Source organism: Scylla paramamosain, chromosome 35 (genome assembly GCF_035594125.1).
Source record: "Scylla paramamosain isolate STU-SP2022 chromosome 35, ASM3559412v1, whole genome shotgun sequence".
NCBI lineage: Eukaryota > Metazoa > Arthropoda > Malacostraca > Decapoda > Portunidae > Scylla > Scylla paramamosain.
This window is the reverse complement of record NC_087185.1, coordinates 12,001,664-12,024,517: the sequence shown is the minus strand read 5'-3', so window position 1 is coordinate 12,024,517 and position 22,854 is coordinate 12,001,664. Positions and strand designations below refer to the sequence as shown.

General features: G+C 39.0%; 1 protein-coding gene across 1 annotated transcript in view; it reads right to left on the bottom strand.

The window, feature by feature from the left end:
- Positions 1-22,854, bottom strand: part of LOC135090456 (glutamate--cysteine ligase catalytic subunit-like) — a 174,610-nt gene that overhangs the window by 119,650 nt on the left and 32,106 nt on the right. The window contains exon 2 of the mRNA XM_063987194.1: positions 16,226-16,459. Coding sequence (XP_063843264.1) covers positions 16,226-16,375 — 150 coding nt within the window. The 5' untranslated portion in view covers positions 16,376-16,459. The remainder of the gene's footprint in view (positions 1-16,225; positions 16,460-22,854) is intronic.

The window sequence follows — 22,854 nt, the reverse complement described above, 5'->3', positions numbered from 1 at the left end:
AATAAGGGAAGCTGCAAAAAGCAACCAGGATTACACATGGCAGTCCCTGTATGAAATATACCTACCTATTTCCACATATCATCCTCATCCATAAACCCGTCTAATCTTTTCTTAAAGCTTCCTAATGTTCTAGCACAAACAACATGATTACTGAGACCATTCCATTCATTTACCACTCTATTTGAGAACCAATTTCTTCTTATCTCTTTCCGAAACCTAAATTGTTCTATCCTGATTGCTGATCCTAAGAATTCTGCTTACATCACTCTTATTAAAACCCTTATACCACTTAAAGACTTCTATCACGTCCCTTCTTAATCTACGTCTCTCTAAAGAATGTAAATTTAACAGCTTCAGTCTCGCCTCGTAAGGAATACTCCTCATCCCCCTGTATCCTTTTAGTCATTCTCCTCTGTACTGATTCTAATAGACCTATATCTTTGCTGTAATGTGGGGACCAGAACTGCACAGCGTAATCTAGATGAGGTCTGACCAGCGCTAAATATAACTTTAACATTACTTCGGGCCTTTTACTTTCAACATCCCTAAATATGAATCCTAATACCTTATTTGCCCTGTTTCTGGTCTCTATGCATTGTTTACCTAGACGGAGTTAAGAGCTGATTATAACTCCTAAAGTGAGGTGTTAATTTCCTTTGTACTGTTCGGTGGCCTGTACACTACTCCCAGCAGTACTGACTGTGATCCTTCCTTAATATCTACCCATATCGACTCTGTTTTGCTATCTGTTTTGATTCTATTGTTAATACAACACTGTAATGTGTCACTATCATATAACGCGAGGCCTCCTCCTCTCCTGTTTTCCCTGTCTTTATAGAATAGTGTATAACCATCTATTTTAACCTATGGATTAAATACTTTTCCATTAAATACTTTTCCTGACATATCTAACCAAGTTTCTGTTAAAGCAGTGATATCAAAGTTCTCTACACACACTGTTCCTCAAAGCAAGTCTATTTTATTCAAAATACTTCAAAATACTTCTATGATGGGGTCCCTCCTATTGTTCTCCGAAACTGTGCCTCCGTGCTTGCATCTTGCCTAGTCAAACTCTTTCAGCTCTGTCTGTCAGGATCTATCCTTCCTTCTTGCTGGAAGTTTGCCAACATTCAACCTGTTCCTAAAAAGGGTGACCGTTCTAATCCCTCAAACTACCGTCCTATTGCTTTAATTTCCTGCCTATCTAAAGTTTTTGAATCTATCCTCAACAGGAAGATTCTTAAACATCTATCACTTCACAACCTTCTATCTGATCGCCAGTATGGGTTCCGTCAAGGCCGCTTTACTGGTGATCTTCTGGCATTCCTTACTGAGTCTTGGTCATCCTCTTTTAGAGATTTTGGTGAAACTTTTGCTGTTGTCTTGGACATATCAAAAGCTTTTGATAGAGTCTGGCACAAAGCTTTGATTTCCAAACTACCCTCCTATGGTTTCTATCCTTCTCTCTGTAACTTCATCTCAAGTTTCCTTTCTGACCGTTCTATTGCTGCTGTGGTAGACGGTCACTGTTCTTCTCGTAAATCTATTAACAGTGGTGTTCCTCAGGGTTCTGTCCTGTCGCCACTCTCTTCTTATTATTCATTAATGATCTTCTAAACCAAACTTCTTGTCCTATCCACTCCTACGCTGATGATACCATCCTGCACTTTTCCACGTCTTTTCATAGACGTCCAACCCTTCAGGAGGTAAACATATCACGCAGGGAAGCCACAGAACGCCTGCCTTCTGATCTTTCTAAAATTTCTAATTGGGGCAGAGCAAACTTGGTATTGTTCAATGCCTCAAAACTCAATTCCTCCATCTATCAACTCGACACAACCTTCCAGACAACTATCCCCTCTTCTTCAATGACACTCAACTGTCCCTCTCTTCTACACTGAACATCCTCGGTCTGTCCTTTACTTATAATCTGAACTGGAAACTTCACATCTCATCTCTAGCTAAAACAGCTTCTATGAAGTTAGGTGTTCTGAGACGTCTCCGCCAGTTTTTCTCACTCCCCCAGCTGCTAACTCTGTACAAGGGCCTTATCCGTCCATGTATGGAGTATGCTTCACATGTCTGGGGGGGATTCCACTCATACTGCTCTTCTAGACAGAGTGGAATCAAAAGCTTTTCGTCTCATCAACTCCTTTCCTCTAACTGATTGTCTTCAGCCTCTCTCTCACCGCCGCAATGTTGCATATCTAGCTGTCTTCTACTGCTATTTTCATGCTAACTGCTCTTCTGATCTTGCTAACTGCATGCCTCCCCTCCTTCCGTGGCCTCGCTGCACAAGACTTTCTTATTTCTGTCACCCCTATTCTGTCCACCTCTCTAACGCAAGAGTTAACCAGTATTCTCAATCATTCATCTCTTTCTCTGGTAAACTCTGGAACTCCCTGCCTGCTTCTGTATTTCCACCTTCCTATGACTTGAATTCCTTCAAGAGGGAGGTTTCAAGACACTTATTCATCAATTTTTGACCACTGCTTTGACCCTTTTATGGGACTGGCATTTCAGTGGGCATTTTTTTTTTTTATCAGATTTTTCTTGCCCTTGGCCAGTGTCCTTCCTACATAAAAAGAAAAAAAAAAAAGGGGAAGTAAACACTTAAGCTATTTTTCACCTTCGCTGAGCAGGTTACCTTTCTAGATTTAACTAATTTGTTCTTCGTTTTGACCTCACAACCCCTTCTTCCCTCCTGACCAACGAAAAAATCGCTGGAGTGCAGTTACCTCCCGTTCGAGTGTTCCGGTCAAAACACGAACACCCTGGCGTGATAAATGCACTCCATCCCGGGCGTACAAGGTGTCCCTACCATAGAAGAAGTCCCAGTTTTCGATGAACGTCCATCCATTGCTCTTACAATGATTCGGAAGCCTGCGATTCACTGTTATAAGGGAAGCTGCAAGAAGCCACCATGCTTACACGTAGCAGTCCCTGTATGATATATACCTACTTGTTTCCATCTCTCATCCTCATCCATAAACCCGTCTGATCTTCTCTTAAAGATCCCTAATGTCTTAGCACTAACAACATAATTACTGAGTCCGTTTTACTCATCTACCACTCTATTTGAGACTCAATTTCTTCCTATTTCTTTCTTAAACCTAAATTTTTCAAGTTTAAACCCATTATTTTTTGTTCTATCCTGGTTGCTGATCATAAGAATCTTGATTATATTCCCCTTGCTATAATAACCCTTATACCACTTAAAGACTTTTATCAGGTCCTCTCTTAACCGACGTCTCTCTAAAGAATGTAAATTTAACAGCTTCAATCTCGCCTCGTAAGGAATACTCCTCATCCCCTGTATCCTTTTAGTCATTCTCCACTGTACTGATTCTAATAGACCTATATCTTTCCTGTAATGTGGGGACCAGAACTGCACAGCGTAGTCTAAATGAGGTCTAACCAGCGCCAAATATAACTTAAATATTAATTCAGGCCTTCTACTTTTAACATCCCTAAAATTGAATCCTAATACCCTATTTGCCCTGTTTATGGCCTCTGTGCATTGCTTCCCCAGACGGAGTTCAGAGCTAACTTTAGCTCCTAAATCTTTTTCGAGCCCTGAACCTACCAGAGTTTCGTTGTTTATTGTGTACCTTCTGTGTTGGTTTCCTGTACCTACGGTAAGTACTTTTGCATTTGTTGATATTAAATTGCATTTGCCATCTGTCCGCCCATTCATTCATCCTATCTAAATCTACCTGCAAGGCGATGGCATCCGATTCTGACCTAATTAATCTATATCTTTGTGTCATTCGCAAATTTACTAACATCACTACTGATTCCAAGTCATTGATATATATTAAAAACAACAATGACCCTAATACTGATCCCTGTGGCATCCCACTAATTACATGATCCCACTCGGATCTAGACCCGTTTATTACAACTTTGTCGCTTGTCGCTTAGTCGTCGCCTGTCGCGTCGCTGTCGTGGTGGGGGGTGGGGAGGTGGCTTGCGTTTCCCTATGATCTGGCGAGCGATGCTAGAGGGGTGCTTCGGCCCCTGCTCCGCCCTACTTAGGGGGAGAGGGCTACACATGCTAACAAGATCGCCAGTGAGGGAGCAGACTAAATGGATCCCAGAGTTAGGCTGCCATTACGGGTCAACGGTGCCGCTCACCAGAGGGGCCACCTTTTGAGGACGTCCTGTGTTGGATGGTTGAGTGTGTGGGCTGGGATGCGTTGTGAGGGGAAGTCTTAGGTCCGTCGTGGACAAACTTTCAAGTCATGAGGGTCCACTTTTTAAAACGAGTGGCCTCTATGGGGACGAGGTATCCCGTTCGCGGCGGCTAGCGCTCGCTCCCTTCGTTATCCCAGTAGGGCGTAGGCGGTCTCCCTTGGTCCCTGGAGCCAATTTATTCTTATAGTGTCCATGTGGGTAAACATAAAAACTCCCCTGGTCCTCGAGGAGCGGTCGACCAGTCCCTCGAGACGTCATCCTCTTGTCGTGATATTGTTGTGAAGGCGGGAACTCGTATTCCCCCCCCTGCTGTTGTTTCCCGAGGTGAAAGATGCCTTGGGTCAGCTGTTGAGTCCTCTGTCTTTTAACACTCTCATGGTCATTAATGTCTATGCCTCCATGTCATAACGTGCTATTCACTCAGTTCTCAAGCTTTTCGGAACAGTTGTACGCATCCGTCTCAAATATGATTACATCAGACGTTGCTGCCAAAACTGCTCTTCAAGCAATAAATTATCTGCGTCTTGAAGAGAACAAATTAACTGAAGTCATTCGATCAAGCAATGTAGCTGACAGCGAGAATGATTATTGTCCTAATGTCTTTGATGATGCTGAAGAACGAGCTCCTAAAGTTCGCCACCTACCTACATCTTACTGGTTTGTAGCATATTATAGGGAAGGTCGAGGAAACTTTATTCAAGCTGCCAAATATCTAGAAAGGGAGAATGGAGTACTCCCTACAAATAACATAAAAAAATATGGCAAAGGTGTCTTGATACGAGCTAAAGATTTAACACAGGCGATGATGCTCCGCCATTTACTATGCCCTTCTGATGGAGTCTTTGAATCTCAAGCCACACCGAACATTCAGTTATTGTAAAGGACGTATTTACAACCAGGACGAACTCTCTCAAGATGACATCCTTCAATTATATCCAGATAATATTCAACGAGTGCCCAAGATTAAAGGCAATGGTAATATGATAATGCTCACATTGTTTTTTTTTTTCTCCCTGACCGTGTTAAGATCGGTCCTCTCTCTCTCTCTCTCTCTCTCTCTCTCTCTCTCTCTCTCTCTCTCTCTCTCTCTCTCTCTCTCTCTCTCTCTCTCTGTCTCTCTCTCCCAGTAAAGCCTTTCATCGATCATCCATTGCAATGTTACCGGTGTTACGAGTTCTGTCACGGGAGGAACAACTGTACAAATCTTCCCCGGTGTGGTCACTACTTTGCCCTTAACTCCCACCCTACTCCTGAATGCGAATCAGACCCTTATTGTTTCTTCTGTAGGGAAGCTTATCCACTACGCTCTCGACAATGCAAAAGGAAGCGCTTTGAGCAGGACATACTTCAGCTGGCTAATTCTCAATTCATTAGTCTTGATAGTGCCAGACGGGAACTTCATTTTAGACAGAAAGATGGTGGGGTAAATACATACGTCTCCTCTCTCCACTCTAGTTCTTCTACCTGTACTACAGGTAAAAAAGGATGTAACACCTTCCCACCTTTCTCAACCACCAATTGTTTCTTCCCTGTGAGAATGTCGCTGCTTCAGTTACTGTCTGCAACAGGTTTTCTGTTTTGGAAAGTGTCACCTCCTCTGCTTCTTCAGCCAAGCCCTCCACTACATCTTGAGCAAAGTCTTCCATTGCATCTTCACCAGCTACATCACATAATCCTCGTACAAAAGTACATATTGTTGAAGTCCACGCTCCCATGAATTTCCAACCACGAACGACTTCCAAGACTTTTAAACCGCCACAGCAACATATTAACAAATTTCCCATGTTTCCTCCTATGTCCTACCAGAAAGGTTCCCGGAGGTCTGCTGACTCTCTTGACTCAATGGGCGTCCCCTTGGGAAAACCCCTGTGGGAGCGTCAGATGTCCCTGAGCCAGACGTAATCAATCTAATAATTCATCCAATTCTGATATAGATATAGAGGGTTTCTCTTCCCATCATCCAAATAAGACTTCCTCCAAGAGCGATACCGATACACCTTTGTCGAGGGGTCCTCCTCCTCTGTTCTCTTGAGGAGTTTTGGAGACTCGCGTGCAGGTAGCTATCCCCACACCAGTTACAAAATTTTAGTTTACTACGCCTGCAAGTAACGTAGGATCAGATAAGTTTCGCCGGTCGAGTAAGGTAACTAGTCAGGTTGACAAAGGGAAGCTTCTAACTGTGGCTTCCCAGAAAACCCCCTCAATATAGTAAAATTCAAGATCCTGCAGTGGAATTGTCGCGGTTTGCGTGCCTCCTGGGAAGAATTCCGGGTGTTGATCTTTAAATTTTCTCCTGTTTGCATTTGTTTGCAAGTGACAATGCTCGGAGAATCAGCTTACTTTGATCCTCCTGGGTATCATGCTTTCTTCTCCACTCCATTTCCTGGTCAGGGCCACCACGGTGGCACTGTCATCTTTATTCGCAATGATATTCCTTTTATCCACCTGCAGATTCACTCGCCGCTGCATGTTGTTGCTCTTAAGGTATTTATAAACCGTTTTTATTCATTGTGCAGTCTGTATCTGCCTTCCAGTGTTGCTATAGAGATAAATTAACTTGATAATCTTTTAAATGATTTTCCTTCTCTTATTTTATTGGGAGACTTCAGTGGTCACCATCCTTTGTGGGATGATGACGCTGTCAACCCTCGTGGTCTTTTAATTCCTGCCTTTATCAAGGATTCAGGATTGGAGATTTCAAACTCTGGAGACATGAACCATTTCCACAGTCAAACCGGTACTTTTACAACAATAGCTCTCTCTCTCTCTCTCTCTCTCTCTCTCTCTCTCTCTCTCTCTCTCTCTCTCTCTCTCTCTCTCTCTCTCTCTCTCTCTCTCTTTGTGTGTGTGTGTGTGTGTGTGTGTGTGTGTGTACTTCCAATGATTTTTTTTATTTTAACTGGAAAGTTTTACCATATCTACATGGGAGCGATCACTTCCCAATTTTATTGGAGTCAACTGATTCTGCACCACAGTCATGTCCTCCCCGATGGCGGCTAGATAAAGTTGATCGGCACCTATTCAAAGATCTCACCACTCCTGCCCGCTCAGTGGACGAGATAGGAAACTGTGATGAGGCTGCAACATACTTTACTGATGTCTTGCATTCCGGTGCTATTCCGTCCATCCCTAAGACCTCTGGCCGGTTTCCTGAACGTCCTGTTCCATGGTGGAATGCAGATTGTACAGCTGCTGTTCAATAAAAGCCTGCCGCCTTTTCTCGCCTTCGACGGCATCGGCGTGGGGACGTCCATTGTTTTAAGGCTTTTCGAAGAGCTAGTGCCCGTGCTCGCCACACCTTAAAGATGGGTCAGCAGGAGTCTTATAAGAGTCATGTTTCTTCCATCACAGCTCGCACATCACTCACCACGGTCTTCAACAGAGTCCGCAAAATATCTGGGAAGTACTCTGCTTCTCCCTCACTTGTTTTATCCCATGATGAGGGCATGGTGGCAAACCCAAAGACAGTTGCCGACCTATTTGCTGAGCACTTTGTGTCTCTAGAAAAGATCCAACAACACCTATAACACTTCATCATCAACATTTGGAATCTGCTGGCGTTAATTTTGCCTCCCATGGTGGAAAGTCATACAATGTCACATTTTCTCGGTCTGAGCTATGCATGGCTTTGTCCCGGAGCCATGATTCATCTCCGGGTCCCGATGACATCTCATATTCCTTTTTTTGCGCCACATGTCCGATGAAACTCTTACCATTTTACTCGACCTCTATAACTTTATTTGGAAGTCTTATTCTTTCTAATTTAGAGTACGGTTTTGAAATCTATTCGTCTGCTACTGAGGCTCGGCTCCATGTGTTGGATTCGGTGCACCACGCTGGTATTCGCTCGGCAACTGGTGCGTTCTGCTCATTCCCAATCCCTAGCTTACTGCTGGATGCTAGTGTCCTGCCATTGGATCTGCTCCGTCAGTCTCTAGCAATGAGGTGTTGGTATCAAATCCACCGCCTTCCTGAGTCTGTCACTTGTACAACAGTTTCTCATGATGCATCTTCTCCCTTATATGATGTTCGTCCTAGTTTTCTTAATCCTTTTTGAATATCGGGTGAGGACTGCCATAACCGAGTTTGATATACCCTCCATCTTCATATGCCCCATCGCCTCCCAAGGGTCGGGTACTGGCAGTTTTCGCGCTTTATTTTTGGAACACTCTTCGACACACTCTGGCTTCGTCCCTGTGTACACAGATGGCTCAAAGTCTGATGCAGGAGTTCGATATAGTGTTATATTCCCTTCCTTCTGTCGAGGCGGTAGCCTTCCGAGAGTTTCCTCTGTTTTTACGGCAGAGTTATCTGCCATTATTCTTGCCCTAAAAATAATTTTTACTCTACCGGTTTCAAGTTTTACTATTTTTAGTGACTTTTGTAGTGCTTTGTCTGCCCTGGACCATTTTACTTCCTCTCTTCCTCCCCTAATCATATATGTTTTAGAGTAGATTCACCTGCTTCAGCGCAGAGGATATCACATAACATTTTGTTGGTTACCCGTACCTGTGGGAATTCATGGTAATGAAAAGGCCGATAGGTTGGTTAAAGAGGCGGCAACTCAGGTTGCTCCTTCCACCCCCATTCCCTTTCATGATTTATACTCCATTAAAAGGGTGGCAATTCTTGGCAGTTGGCAGGGCAGGGCAGGAGAAGATGTGGTTGCCACCACTAAGATGGGGGAGATAACTTCTGTAGCTTTCCGCCCATGGACATATGTCTGTGTGCAGGGGCGCAACTCAAAGAGAATCACTGGCCTATCTCCGGACAGGTCACACACGTCCCACTCATGGTTAACTCATGTCCCGGGAAACCCAACAATTCTGTGATGACTGTTTAGTTCCCCTTACAATGCGACACTTTCTATAGGAGTGTCCCAGTCTGGTGGAGCTGCGGGAGCGATATTTTTTTCTGCTGTCGCGATGAGGATGGGACTTTCCTGATGTCGTTGATACTTGACGAGAGAGAGGGCTCTCTCCTCGGGACATGAGGTCATGTTTGTGGAGAAGGCTGGTCTTTTAAACACATTATAGATTGCCTTTAAAGTAGTCTTCTATTTATTTTAAAAGTAATATACTATTGGACAGAACCTTATTTTTTGCACTGGGAGAACATGCAGGCAAGTGAGGAAGACACATGACGGACAACATTGGGTCTTGGGGCCTGGGTCAGTGCAGTCAGTGTCTTGGGCACATAACGAACAGCGCCAGATATCTGGATCAGTGGGATCAGTGTCTTGGGAACATAACGAACAACGCCAGATATCTGGGTCAGTGGGGTCAGTGTCTTGGGTACGGAACGAACAACACCAGACACTGTTCTGGGTCAGTGGGGTTGGTACCCCCTCACTTTAAAATAAATTAAATTAAATTAAATTATGTAACTGAAATATTACTATTCCAACCCTCTCATTTTTATCACTAAGTTTTTTTTGTTTTGTTTTATAGCTCTTATCATTTCCTTTTTTTATGTTTTTTTTTAGTGGTCTTTTAACATTTTTACATTACCGATAATTTTGTTTTTTATACCGATATTTTAAGAACTGCAACCTTTGTCGTTTTAAAGGTTTGTAGCGGCGCCATATGACCACGATATTGCAGCGCACAAATAAAATCTCTCTCTCTCTCTCTCTCTCTCTCTCTCTCTCTCTCTCTCTCTCTCTCTCTCTCTCTCTCTCTCTCTCTCTCTCTCTCTCTCTCTCTCTCTCTCTCTCTCTCTCTCTCTCTCTCTCATTTGTTTTATTTTCTCCCTCTCTCCTTCTCGGGAGTCCGCAGTACTCCATACGCCGTGGAATCTGAAGCCAGAACCCGTGCGGTATAGTACAATAAGTTGGAACGTCTTATTTTAACCTACCATCTCAAAATAAATTGCTACAAAGGCGCCATGTCAACGGTAAAACTTAGATAAATGAGAAATTGATCTTACCCCCACCCGATTTCCCCATTTTCATTATTTCTTAAAAGACGAAGTGAATGGATCATATGGCAGAAAATTGCTCTTTCCCATAGTGTAATTACTTTCCACTCAACCCTCCAAATAGACCCAGGTCTATTTAACGGACTCTGCACTGAGTTCCACAGGCAGCCAGTCAGTAGCCAGTTGGATACCATAGAGAGCATAGACGTGGTATTTAGCAAGTAGGGAGAAGTCGTGTCTAGGGAGTGCATATTAATGTAGAACTAAATATGTGATTATAGTATAACGTTTTATTATCATCATTGTATATTATAAATGGCCCTATAGGAGACCTGGAGCCGTGAGAAGCCAAATATCCGACGAGAGAGTGTTCTGGCTGCTCCTGTGAGAAAGAATGACTGCAATCTTGTGTTGTTGTGTCGTTGTACAGAGTATTTTGACGGGAGCAGGCTCCTGTCCTCTCCCCTTTCTGCCCAAGTGCATTGTTGTGGGTCGTTGCGTGTCGTGTTTCTGTTAAATGTTACTGGTATCTGTGGTCCGCAACGGTGAGGGAACCAGACCAGAGGATTGAATAATGTTTGTGCTAGGCTACAGCTGTCTACTTTCTTCCCGGATTTCCACCAATTTTATCGGAGGCGGGAATTTGTCTTCTAGGAGGTCATAGATATAATGTTGCTTGACCAGTGTATATGGACATGGGCGGTCCGTTACTGTGACCGGTTGTCCAAATAGGGTATTAAACCTCAGTATGTGTTGTGGCTACTGTCTGTCTCCCCTAACACGTGGGTCATTTGTTCTTTCCAGCTTGGAGGTTTAAGTTGGCCTTTGTTATATTCCCTTCCCTGTGGGCGGGGTAAACTGAGCTGCGACCAAAATTAAGCTTTATAGTTGTCGACGACCAGCAAGTGCCTGGAATCGTCGTGCTAATGACCACCGCACTAGCCCAGGGAAAGCCCACCCGAATGTAGTGGCAGCTGTGAAGTGAGTTGAACCTGGTCGTAATAATATATATATATATATATATATATATATATATATATATATATATATATATATATATATATATATATATATATATATATATATATATATATATATATATATATATATATGTGTGTGTGTGTGTGTGTGTGTGTGTGTGTGTGTGTGTGTGTGTGTGTGTGTGTGTATGTGTGTGTGTGTGTGTGGTAGAGATTTATCGGATGTCAGAATTTAGAAATCCGCGGATGCGGATGTGTATGCAGATATCATATCAACATATTTTGCTGATATGGAAGCGGATGTAGATATCAGTTTTTACCATATAGCGGATGCGGGTACAAATATGGATATCAAATTATGACATTCTCACGTGGATGTCGATGGGGATATGTTCGGGAATTTGGTATAAAATCACTATATAGCATGAACTATTGCCAGATGGCAGCTGCAATAACTGTTCAGCGCTGCCAGATATTTTTAGTCTTATTTTTGTATAATTACACAATATTATACAAATATAAATCATAATTATATAAATTATAATTATAATCCTTCTGTCATCTTTAAGATAGCGCAGAGTCTACACAGACATGCATAATGGACCTATATATTATTTACACACACACACACACACACACACACACACACACATTCTCTCTCTCTCTCTCTCTCTCTCTCTCTCTCTCTCTCTCTCTCTCTCTCTCTCTCTCTCTCTCTCTCTCTCTCTCTCTCTCTCTCTTCTTGCCAGTGAGGATGCTTCCCTTCATACTAATTACTTATGTAATATTAACATGTAGTACATATACGTAAACGCTACTATTACACAATACATACAAACATACTGTTATATATATACATGATACATATATGGTCATTATGTAAAATTCTCTCTCCTTCCGCCCTTTCGCAGAACTCTTAGGACGTTTGGTTGAGTAAACTAAAATATATATATATATATATATATATATATATATATATATATATATATATATATATATATATATATATATATATATATATATATATATATATATATATATTTTATGTGGGAAGGATACTGGACAAGGGCAACAAATATCTAATAAAAAAATATGCCCACTGAAATGCCAGTCCCATAAAAGGGTCAAAGCAGTGGTCAAAAATTGATGAATAAGTGTCTTGAAACCTCCCTCTTGAAGGAATTCAAGTCATAGGAAGGTGGAAATACAGAAGCAGGTAGGGAGTTCCAGAGTTTACCAGAGAAAGGGATGAATGATTGAGAATACTGGTTAACTCTTGCGTTAGAGAGGTGGACAGAATAGGGTTGAGAGAAAGAAGAAAGTCTTGTGCAGCGAGGCCGCGGAAGGAGGGGAGGCATGCAGTTAGCAAGATTAGAAGAGCAGTTAGCATGAAAATAGCGGTAAAAGACAGCTAGATATGCAACATTGCGGCGGTGAGAGAGAGGCTGAAGACAGTCAGTTAGAGGAGAGGAGTCGATGAGACGAAAAGCTTTTGATTCCACCCTGTCTAGTAGAGCAGTATGAGTGGAATCCCCCAGACATGTGAAGCATACTCCATACATGGACGGATAAGGCCCTTGTACAGAGTTAGCAGCTGGGTGGGTGAGAAAAACTGGCGGAGACGTCTCAGAACACCTAACTTCATAGAAGCTGTTTTAGCTAGAGATGAGATGTGAAGTTTCCAGTTCAGATTATAAGTAAAGGACAGACCGAGGATGTTCAGTGTAGAAGAGGGGGACAGTTGAGTGTCATTGAAGAAGAGGGGATAGTTGTCTGGAAGGTTGTGTCGAGTTGATAGATGGAGGAATTGAGTTTTTGAGGCATTGAACAATACCAAGTTTGCTCTGCCCCAATCAGAAATTTTAGAAAGATCAGAAGTCAAGCGTTCTGTGGCTTCCCTGCGTGATATGTTTACCTCCTGAAGGGTTGGACGTCTATGAAAAGACGTGGAAAAGTGCAGGATGGTATCATCAGCATAGGAGTGGATAGGACAAGAAGTTTGGTTTAGATCATGAATGAATAATAAGAAGAGAATGGGTGACAGGACAGAACCCTGAGGAACACCACTGTTAATAGATATAGGAGAAGAACAGTGACCGTCTACCACAGCAGCTATAGAACGGTCAGAAAGGAAACTTGAGATGAAGTTACAGAGAGAAGAATAGAAACCGTAGGAGGGTAGTTTTGATATCAAAGCTTTGTGCCAGACTCTATCAAAAGCTTTTGATATGTCCAAGGCAACAGCAAAAGTTTCACCAAAGTCTCTAAAAGAGGATGACCAAGACTCAGTAGGAAAGCCAGAAGATCACCAGTAGAGCGGCCTTGACGGAACCCATACTGGTGATCAGATAGAAGGTTGTGAAGTGATAGATGTTTAAGAATCTTCCTGTTGAGGATAGATTCAAAAACTTTAGATAAGCAGGAAATTAAAGCAATAGGACGGTAGTTTGAGGGATTAGAGCGGTTGACAGACAGAGCTGAAAGAGTTTGACTAGGCAAGGTGCAAGCACGGAGGCACAGTTTCGGAGAACAATAGGAGGGACCCCATCAGGTTCATAAGCCTTCCGAGGGTTTAGGCCAGCGAGGGCATGGAAAACGTCATTGCGAAGAATTTTATACGTGGCATGAAGTAGTCAGAGAGGAGAGGGAGGAACAAGCCCAGAATCGTCCAAGGTGGAGTTTTTAGCAAAGGTTTGAGCAAAGAGTTCAGCTTTAGAAATAGATGTGATAGCAGTGGTGCCATCTGGTTGAAGTAGAGGAGGGGAAAGAAGAAGAAGCAAAGTTATTGGAGATATTTTTGGCTAGATGCCAGAAGTCACGAGGGGAGTTAGATCTTGAAGGGTTTTGAGATTTTCATTTAATGAAGGAGTTTTTGCCTAGTTGGAGAACAGACTTGGCATGGTTCCGGGCAGAAATATAAAGTGCATGAGATTCTGGTGATGGAAGGCTTAAGTACCTTTTGTGGGCCACCTCTCTATCATGTATAGCACGAGAACAGGCTGTGTTAAACCAAGGTTTAGAAGGTTTAGGACGAGAAAAAGAGTGAGGAATGTACGCCTCCATGCCAGACACTATCACCTCTGTTATGCGCTCAGCACACAAAGACGGGTCTCTGACACGGAAGCAGTAGTCATTCCAAGGAAAATCAGCAAAATACCTCCTCAGGTCCCCCCAACTAGCAGAGGCAAAACGCCAGAGGCACCTTCGCTTAGGGGGATCCTGAGGAGGGATTGGAGTGATAGGACAAGATAAAGATATGAGATTGTGATCGGAGGAGCCCAACGGAGAAGAAAGGGTGACAGCATAAGCAGAAGGATTAGAGGTCAGGAAAAGGTCAGGAATGTTGGGCGTACCTCCAAGACGGTCAGGAATACGAGTAGGGTGTTGCACCAATTGCTCTAGGTCATGGAGGATAGCAAAGTTGTAGGCTAGTTCACCAGGATGGTCAGTGAAGGGAGAGGAAAGCCAAAGCTGGTGGTGAACATTGAAGTCTCCAAGAATGGAGATCTCTGCAAAAGGGAAGAGGGTCAGAATGTGCTCCACTTTGGAAGTTAAGTAGTCAAAGAATTTCTTATAGTCAGAGGAGTTAGGAGAGAGGTATACAGCACAGATAAATTTAGTATGAGAATGACTCTGTAGTCGTAGCCAGATGGTGGAAAACTCGGAAGATTCAAGAGCGTGGGCACGACAGCAGGTTAAGTCATTGCGCACATAAACGCAGCATCCAGCTTTGGATCGAAAATGAGGATAGAGAAATTCGGAGGGAACAGAAAAGGGGCTACTGTCAGTTGCCTCAGACACCTGAGTTTCAGTGAGGAAAAGAAGATGAGGTTTAGAAGAGGAGAGGTGGTGTTCTACAGATTGAAAATTAGATCTTAGACCGCGAATGTTGCAGAAGTTAATGAAGAAAAAGTTGAGGGGGGTGTCAAGACACTTAGGGTCGTCGACGGAAAGGCAGTCCGACCTGGGGACATTTATGGCCCCCTCCCCAGATGGGGACTCCGAGGCTGGTGTAGGAGTCGCCATGATTTTAAGATTTTTGAATGAAGGGTGTGTGTGTTATTAGGTGCTTGTAGTTTTGTGTGGAGGAAGAGAGTTGTCTTTAGAGGCAGGCTGTGACTGCCCTCTCTCTCTCTCTCTCTCTCTCTCTCTCTCTCTCTCTCTCTCTCTCTCTCTCTGTATATATATATATATATATATATATATATATATATATATATATATATATATATTATATATATATATATATATATATATATATATATATATATATATATATATATATATATATATATATATATAATATATATATATATATATATATATATATATATATATATATATATATATATATATATATATATATATATATATATATATATATATAAAGGTGTAATTTTAGTAGATAAATAAATATGCATTATTTATTTATTTATTTTTTCAACTTTGCAAGCTCTGTACTCTGTGTGTCTATAATGTACAAAATGTATCTACTACATTTTTATGTGGCGTAGATGCGAATATCTATTTTACCACAAATGCGGATGTTAAAACTATGCCGATGTTCCGCGGGTGCTGATGCGATACGAACATCGGATACATTAGAAGTGTGTAGATAGATAAACTGATAGATAAATAATATGATATAGAAAAAAGGAGTCAGTAAAGTAAGAAAAGTTTGTCACTTCAACCTGTTGAAACAGCTCTATGGGTTGAGCTTCTCAATATACAATTGTCCATATACGCCTCCTGCATATATGGTCAACAGCTAAGAGGAGGAAAGAAAGTGGCTAATCCATCACAGGCCACTCAACTTTATGAAAGGTACTTTATCATAATATTAAATATAAAACTTTAATTCGAACTGATAACTGTCATTCAAAAAAGGTGGGACAGAAAATTATGGAAAGAGTGAATTCCCTGAAGCCGATACATTTTTTTTGTTTTTGTCCAACTGGAGCCGAGATGGTCTTGTATCAAAGTAACACTAATAAGCTTCCTTTACAAAAAAAACAATGTCTTTGACTTATTTTTCCCTCCCCCTTTTTATTGTCGATCACCTCTAATAATTATAAGACGACCTTAGTTTGAAAAATCTTATCGTTTAGGGTCCAAAGGGATTCACTTACCTCATCACCCCATCTTAGGTAATCCCCTTGGCGGTCTTTCATTTGGTGATATTGATTGATGAATTGTTGGATGCCGTTCTTTCTCACGTGTTCTGCGTAGCGCTTGGTCTCTTGCCAGGAGAGCGGCGTGCCCTTAGACAACAGACCCATAGCGGTCAACTTGTCAGCTTCTAACGTTGCTTAAGTAACACTAGCCCTCTTGTTTCCTGGCTCCAGGATGCGTAGCTATAAACCCTTAGCAAAAAAAAAGAAAAAAAGAAAGAATAATAAATGTTTACAAATATTAACGTGACGTAGTTTCTTATTAAATGCCAACAATGTCCCTATATCAAATTGTGTACTTCTATCACACACACAAACACACACACACACACACACACACACACACACACACATGCAATTTGACAAATTAACTAGAATCAATCAATGAATAGGTATAAATGAATAAATTATCATAACACACACACACACACACACACACACACACACACACACAATTTGACAAATGAACTAGAACCAATCAATGAATAGGTATAAATGAATAAATTAACACTAAATATTTCCAAAACTAATTATTATATCAATTTTGAGAATCGCTCCTTAGATCACAATATGCAACACGATTTTTGTCTTTGACAAACAAGCGTTATTTTCTCTTTTCATAGCATAACAATAAAAAATGTCCATTATTTGTCAAACTTTGCTTTTGAGGCTTCAATTTTTTTTTTTTCCAAATATAGCTCAATTTCACCATTTTCCCAGATGCTGTCAAAGAGAACTTCTTTGCTCTTGTCTTGTTGAATTGGTCACATATATAGCACAATGCATCTGGAGAATCATTGCAGCCTCTTGATGCCATTTCACCTCTTGTGATGTGTCTTCTCAGGCAGCCAAAGCAGAACTGACTGGTGGTCTGCAAGCCCCTACTTTTTATATTGTCATACAGTACTCTAGAATATTCTTAGTCTTTGTAGAATTTGTTCCAGAATGTTATCAATCTTTATATAATATTCTTGAACCTACTTTAGAATATTATGAATCATTTTAGAAAATTCATGTAGGTTCTATATTTTTTTTTTATTTCTACTTATTTCTACTGTATTCTAGAAAGTTCTAGAATGTTCTGAAATATTTTAGAAACTTCTAAAAGTGTTTGGTAGAACATTCTGGAAGATTTGAGAATATTTCTGAAATGTAAGCAAATTCTTCTAAATATGATAAATTTCTTGCTAGATCTGGTCAATTCAATCTTATTAAAATAAAAAATCTTATTAAAATAAAAATCTTCAGAATACTTGTTATTATTTTTTTTCATTGTTTTAATTTACTTGCATCATTTCAAAAGCAATTAGATAAGCAATTGAGATTTTGCAAAGGTCCTTTACCTGGCATGAAAACCAATAGTAACCCATACCATAATTAAATAAGGCAAAAATGTAAATTAATTGTTCTAATCACAAAAGCAAACTTTTAGGATAAAAATAACTTTATATACGAGTATATATATATATATATATATATATATATATATATATATATATATATATATATATATATATATATATATATATATATATATATATATATATATATATATATATATATATATATATATATATATATATATATATATATATATATATATAAATTGTTTAGATGGAAATAACTGGAAAATTATGGTTTGGGGCCAAGGACAAGGCAAAAGTGAAATTTTGTTACATAGTGAATTATATTACCAACTGTCCCCACTGTTAATAGATGATAATGCTGTAAAATAATGTTACTCATACAAAATACTTAAGTATTTATATTTGAAAAAAACAAAAAAACAATTGGAACTATCAGAGAAGTGATGCATATTTCAAACGATCCAGGATGTGCGGCATATTGTACAAAGTTCGCAACCGACTAAAGATCGAGGCTCTTAGTATTTATTACCCCCTTTGCAATCCTCACCTTGTGTAATATAATATCACTGTGGAAATACACTTGGCCTTCTTTCATTACTAAGTTAAAAGTTGCACAAAATAAAATTTGTGGATGTATATTCAGCTAGGAAAAATATCATTCAATTCTTAATTTATTCTCTGAGAACTAGCTTCTTGATTTTTATTCAATGCATATATGTTTTCTCATTTTATTTATCAATGAAAATGTTGTAATTACTAAGAGAACTCAATTTAATATAATAGTATATATATATATATATATATATATATATATATATATATATATATATATATATATATATATATATATATATATATATATATATATATATATATATATATATATATATATAGTGTGACCTCACTGAACGTTTCCCTTTGTGTCTCACAACACAAGGGGGTAGTCACAGCCTGCCCTCTAAAGACAACTCTCTTCCTCCACACAAAACTACAAGCACCTAATAACACACACACCCTTCACTCAAAAAATTTTAAAATCATGGCGACTCCTACGCCAGCCTCGGAGTCCCCATCTGGGGAGGGGACCATAAATAATCCCCAGGTCGGACTGCCTTTCCGTCGACGACCCTAAGTGTCTTGACACCCCCCTCAACTTTTTCTTCATTAACTTCTGCAACATTCGCGGTCTAAGATCTAATTTTCAATCTGTAGAACACCACCTCTCCTCTTCTAAACCTCATCTTCTTTTCCTCACTGAAATTCAGGTGTCTGAGGCAACTGACAGTAGCCCCTTTTCTGTTACCTCCTTCTTTCTCTATCCTCATTTTCGATCCAAAGCTGGATGCTGCGTTTATGTGCGCAATGACTTAACCTGCTCTCGTGCCCACGCTCTTGAATCTTTCGAGTTTTCCACCATCTGGCTACGACTACAGAGTCATTCTCATACTAAATTTATCTGTGCTGTATACCTCTCTCCTAACTCCTCTGACTATAAGAAATTCTTTGACTACTTAACTTCCAAAGTGGAGCACATTCTGACCCTCTTCCCTTTTGCAGAGATCTCCATTCTTGGAGACTTCAATGTTCACCACCAGCTTTGGCTTTCCTCTCCCTTCACTGACCATCCTGGTGAACTAGCCTACAACTTTGCTATCCTCCATGACCTAGAGCAATTGGTGCAACACCCTACTCGTATTCCTGACCGTCTTGGAGATACACCCAACATTCTTGACCTTTTCCTGACCTCTAATCCTTCTGCTTATGCTGTCACCCTTTCTTCTCCGTTGGGCTCCTCCGATCACAATCTCATATCTTTATCTTGTCCTATCACTCCAATCCCTCCTCAGGATCCCCCTAAGCGAAGGTGCCTCTGGCGTTTTGCCTCTGCTAGTTGGGGGGACCTGAGGAGGTATTTTGCTGATTTTCCTTGGAATGACTACTGCTTCCGTGTCAGAGACCCGTCTTTGTGTGCTGAGCGCATAACAGAGGTGATAGTGTCTGGCATGGAGGCGTACATTCCTCACTCTTTTTCTCGTCCTAAACCTTCTAAACCTTGGTTTAACACAGCCTGTTCTCGTGCTATACATGATAGAGAGGTGGCCCACAAAAAGTACTTAAGCCTTCCATCACCAGAATCTCATGCACTTTATATTTCTGCCCGGAACCATGCCAAGTCTGTTCTCCAACTAGGCAAAAACTCCTTCATTAAATGAAAATCTCAAAACCCTTCAAGATCTAACTCCCCTCGTGATTTCTGGCATCTAGCCAAAAATATCTCCAATAACTTTGCTTCTTCTTCTTTCCCTCCTCTACTTCAACCAGATGGCACCACTGCTATCACATCTATTTCTAAAGCTGAACTCTTTGCTCAAACCTTTGCTAAAAACTCCACCTTGGACGATTCTGGGCTTGTTCCTCCCTCTCCTCTCTGACTACTTCATGCCACGTATAAAATTCTTCGCAATGACGTTTTCCATGCCCTCGCTGGCCTAAACCCTCGGAAGGCTTATGAACCTGATGGGGTCCCTCCTATTATTCTCCGAAACTGTGCCTCCGTGCTTGCACCTTGCCTAGTCAAACTCTTTCAGCTCTGTCTGTCAACATCTACCTTTCCTTCTTGCTGGAAGTTTGCCTACATTCAACCTGTTCCTAAAAAGGGTGACCGCTCTAATCCCTCAAACTACCGTCCTATTGCTTTAATTTCCTGCTTATCTAAAGTTTTTGAATCTATCCTCAACAGGAAGATTCTTAAACATCTATCACTTCACAACCTTCTATCTGATCGCCAGTATGGGTTCCGTCAAGGCCGCTCTACTGGTGATCTTCTGGCTTTCCTTACTGAGTCTTGGTCATCCTCTTTTAGAGACTTTGGTGAAACTTTTGCTGTTGCCTTGGACATATCAAAAGCCTTTGATAGAGTCTGGCACAAAGCTTTGATTTCCAAACTACCCTCCTACGGTTTCTATCCCTCTCTCTGTAACTTCATCTCAAGTTTCCTTTCTGACCGTTCTATTGCTGCTGTGGTAGACGGTCACTGTTCTTCTTCTAAATCTATTAACAGTGGTGTTCCTCAGGGTTCTGTCCTGTCACCCACTCTCTTCTTATTATTCATTAATGATCTTCTAAACCAAACTTCTTGTCATATCCACTCCTATGCTGATGATACCACCCTGCACTTTTCCACATCTTTTCATAGACGTCCAACCCTTCAGGAAGTAAACATATCACGCAGGGAAGCCACAGAACGCCTGACTTCTGATCTTTCTAAAATTTCTGATTGGGGCAGAGCAAACTTGGTATTGTTCAATGCCTCAAAAACTCAATTCCTCCATGTATCAACTCGACACAATCTTCCAGACAACTATCCCCTCTTCTTCAATGACACTCAACTGTCCCCCTCTTCTACACTGAACATCCTCGGTCTGTCGTTTACTTATAATCTGAACTGGAAACTTCACATCTCATCTCTAGCTAAAACAGCTTCTATGATATATATATATATATATATATATATATATATATATATATATATATATATATATATATATATATATATATATATATATATATATATATATATATATATATATATATATATATATATATATATATATATATATATATATATATATATATATATATATATATATATATATATATATATATATATATATATATATATATATATATATATATATATATATATATATATATATATATATATATATATATATATATATATATATATATATATATATATATATATATATATATATATATATATATATATATATTACCTCACAAGAAAAAAAAAAGTTAATCTAGTCTGTCCACGCTATCGAATAATCTTCTTCAAGCACCTCATCTTCTACTACGGTCCACAGTCATGGAACACTTTGACAGGTGAATAAAAATAAAAAAAATCTTAAGTAATATGCAATAGTTTAAAAAGAAAATTAAAGATCATCTATTTGTTTTACAAAGTTTCCGGTCACATAGTTAACTATATATATATATATATATATATATATATATATATATATATATATATATATATATATATATATATATATATATATATATATATATATATATATATATATATATATATATATACAATGTTCCTTTTTTTACTTGTTCATTGTCATTATACTGTATACCATAGATGATACAAAGCCATGCTAAATTTTCATTAAAATAAAGTATATCTGTCAGGGAGCCCCGGCTGCACAGATAATGCCTAATGTATATTTTCTTATATATAAATATACTGTACATAATTAAGGGCAATAAACTTATTTACTTATTTACATACTACTTACTTACACAAACAAATTAGATTTGCCGTAGATGAAATGGATCTGAGATTATATGGGTAGTTGTTGCTTCATAATTCAAAAGAAATGAAAAAAAAATTAATTTACCTATCTTTTATGTTAGTTGTGCTGTTGCGCATTATGGAGCTATATGAGACAGAACAAGTCTTTTGCTTTATCATCTTTCAAATGTAGCACTCGGGAGTACGGAAAAAGGGGGTGGGAATTAAATTTGGAAGGTCAACATTCCACTTACAAAAAAATTTACTATAAAGCAGCGCACCATGACGCGCCCGTCTTGCGCTGTTTCTGTCACATTCTTTCTTTCTCTCTCTTTCCTTGCTCCATCTGGCCCATCTGCTTTCTCTTTTTTCTTCCTACTTTTATATCTATCTATCTATCTATCTATCTATCTATCTATCTATCTATCTATCTATCTATATATATATATATATATATATATATATATATATATATATATATATATATATATATATATATATATATATATATATATATATATATATATATATATATATATATATATATATATATGTATATGCATATATATATATATATATATATATATATATATATATATATATATATATATATATATATATATATATATATATATATATATATATATATATATATATATATATATATATATATATATATATATATATATATATATATATATATATATATATATATATATATATATATATATATATATATATATATATATATATATATATATATATATATATATATATATATATATATATATATATATATATATATATATATATATATATATATATATATATATATATATATATATATATATATATATATATATATATATATATATATATATATATATATATATATATATATA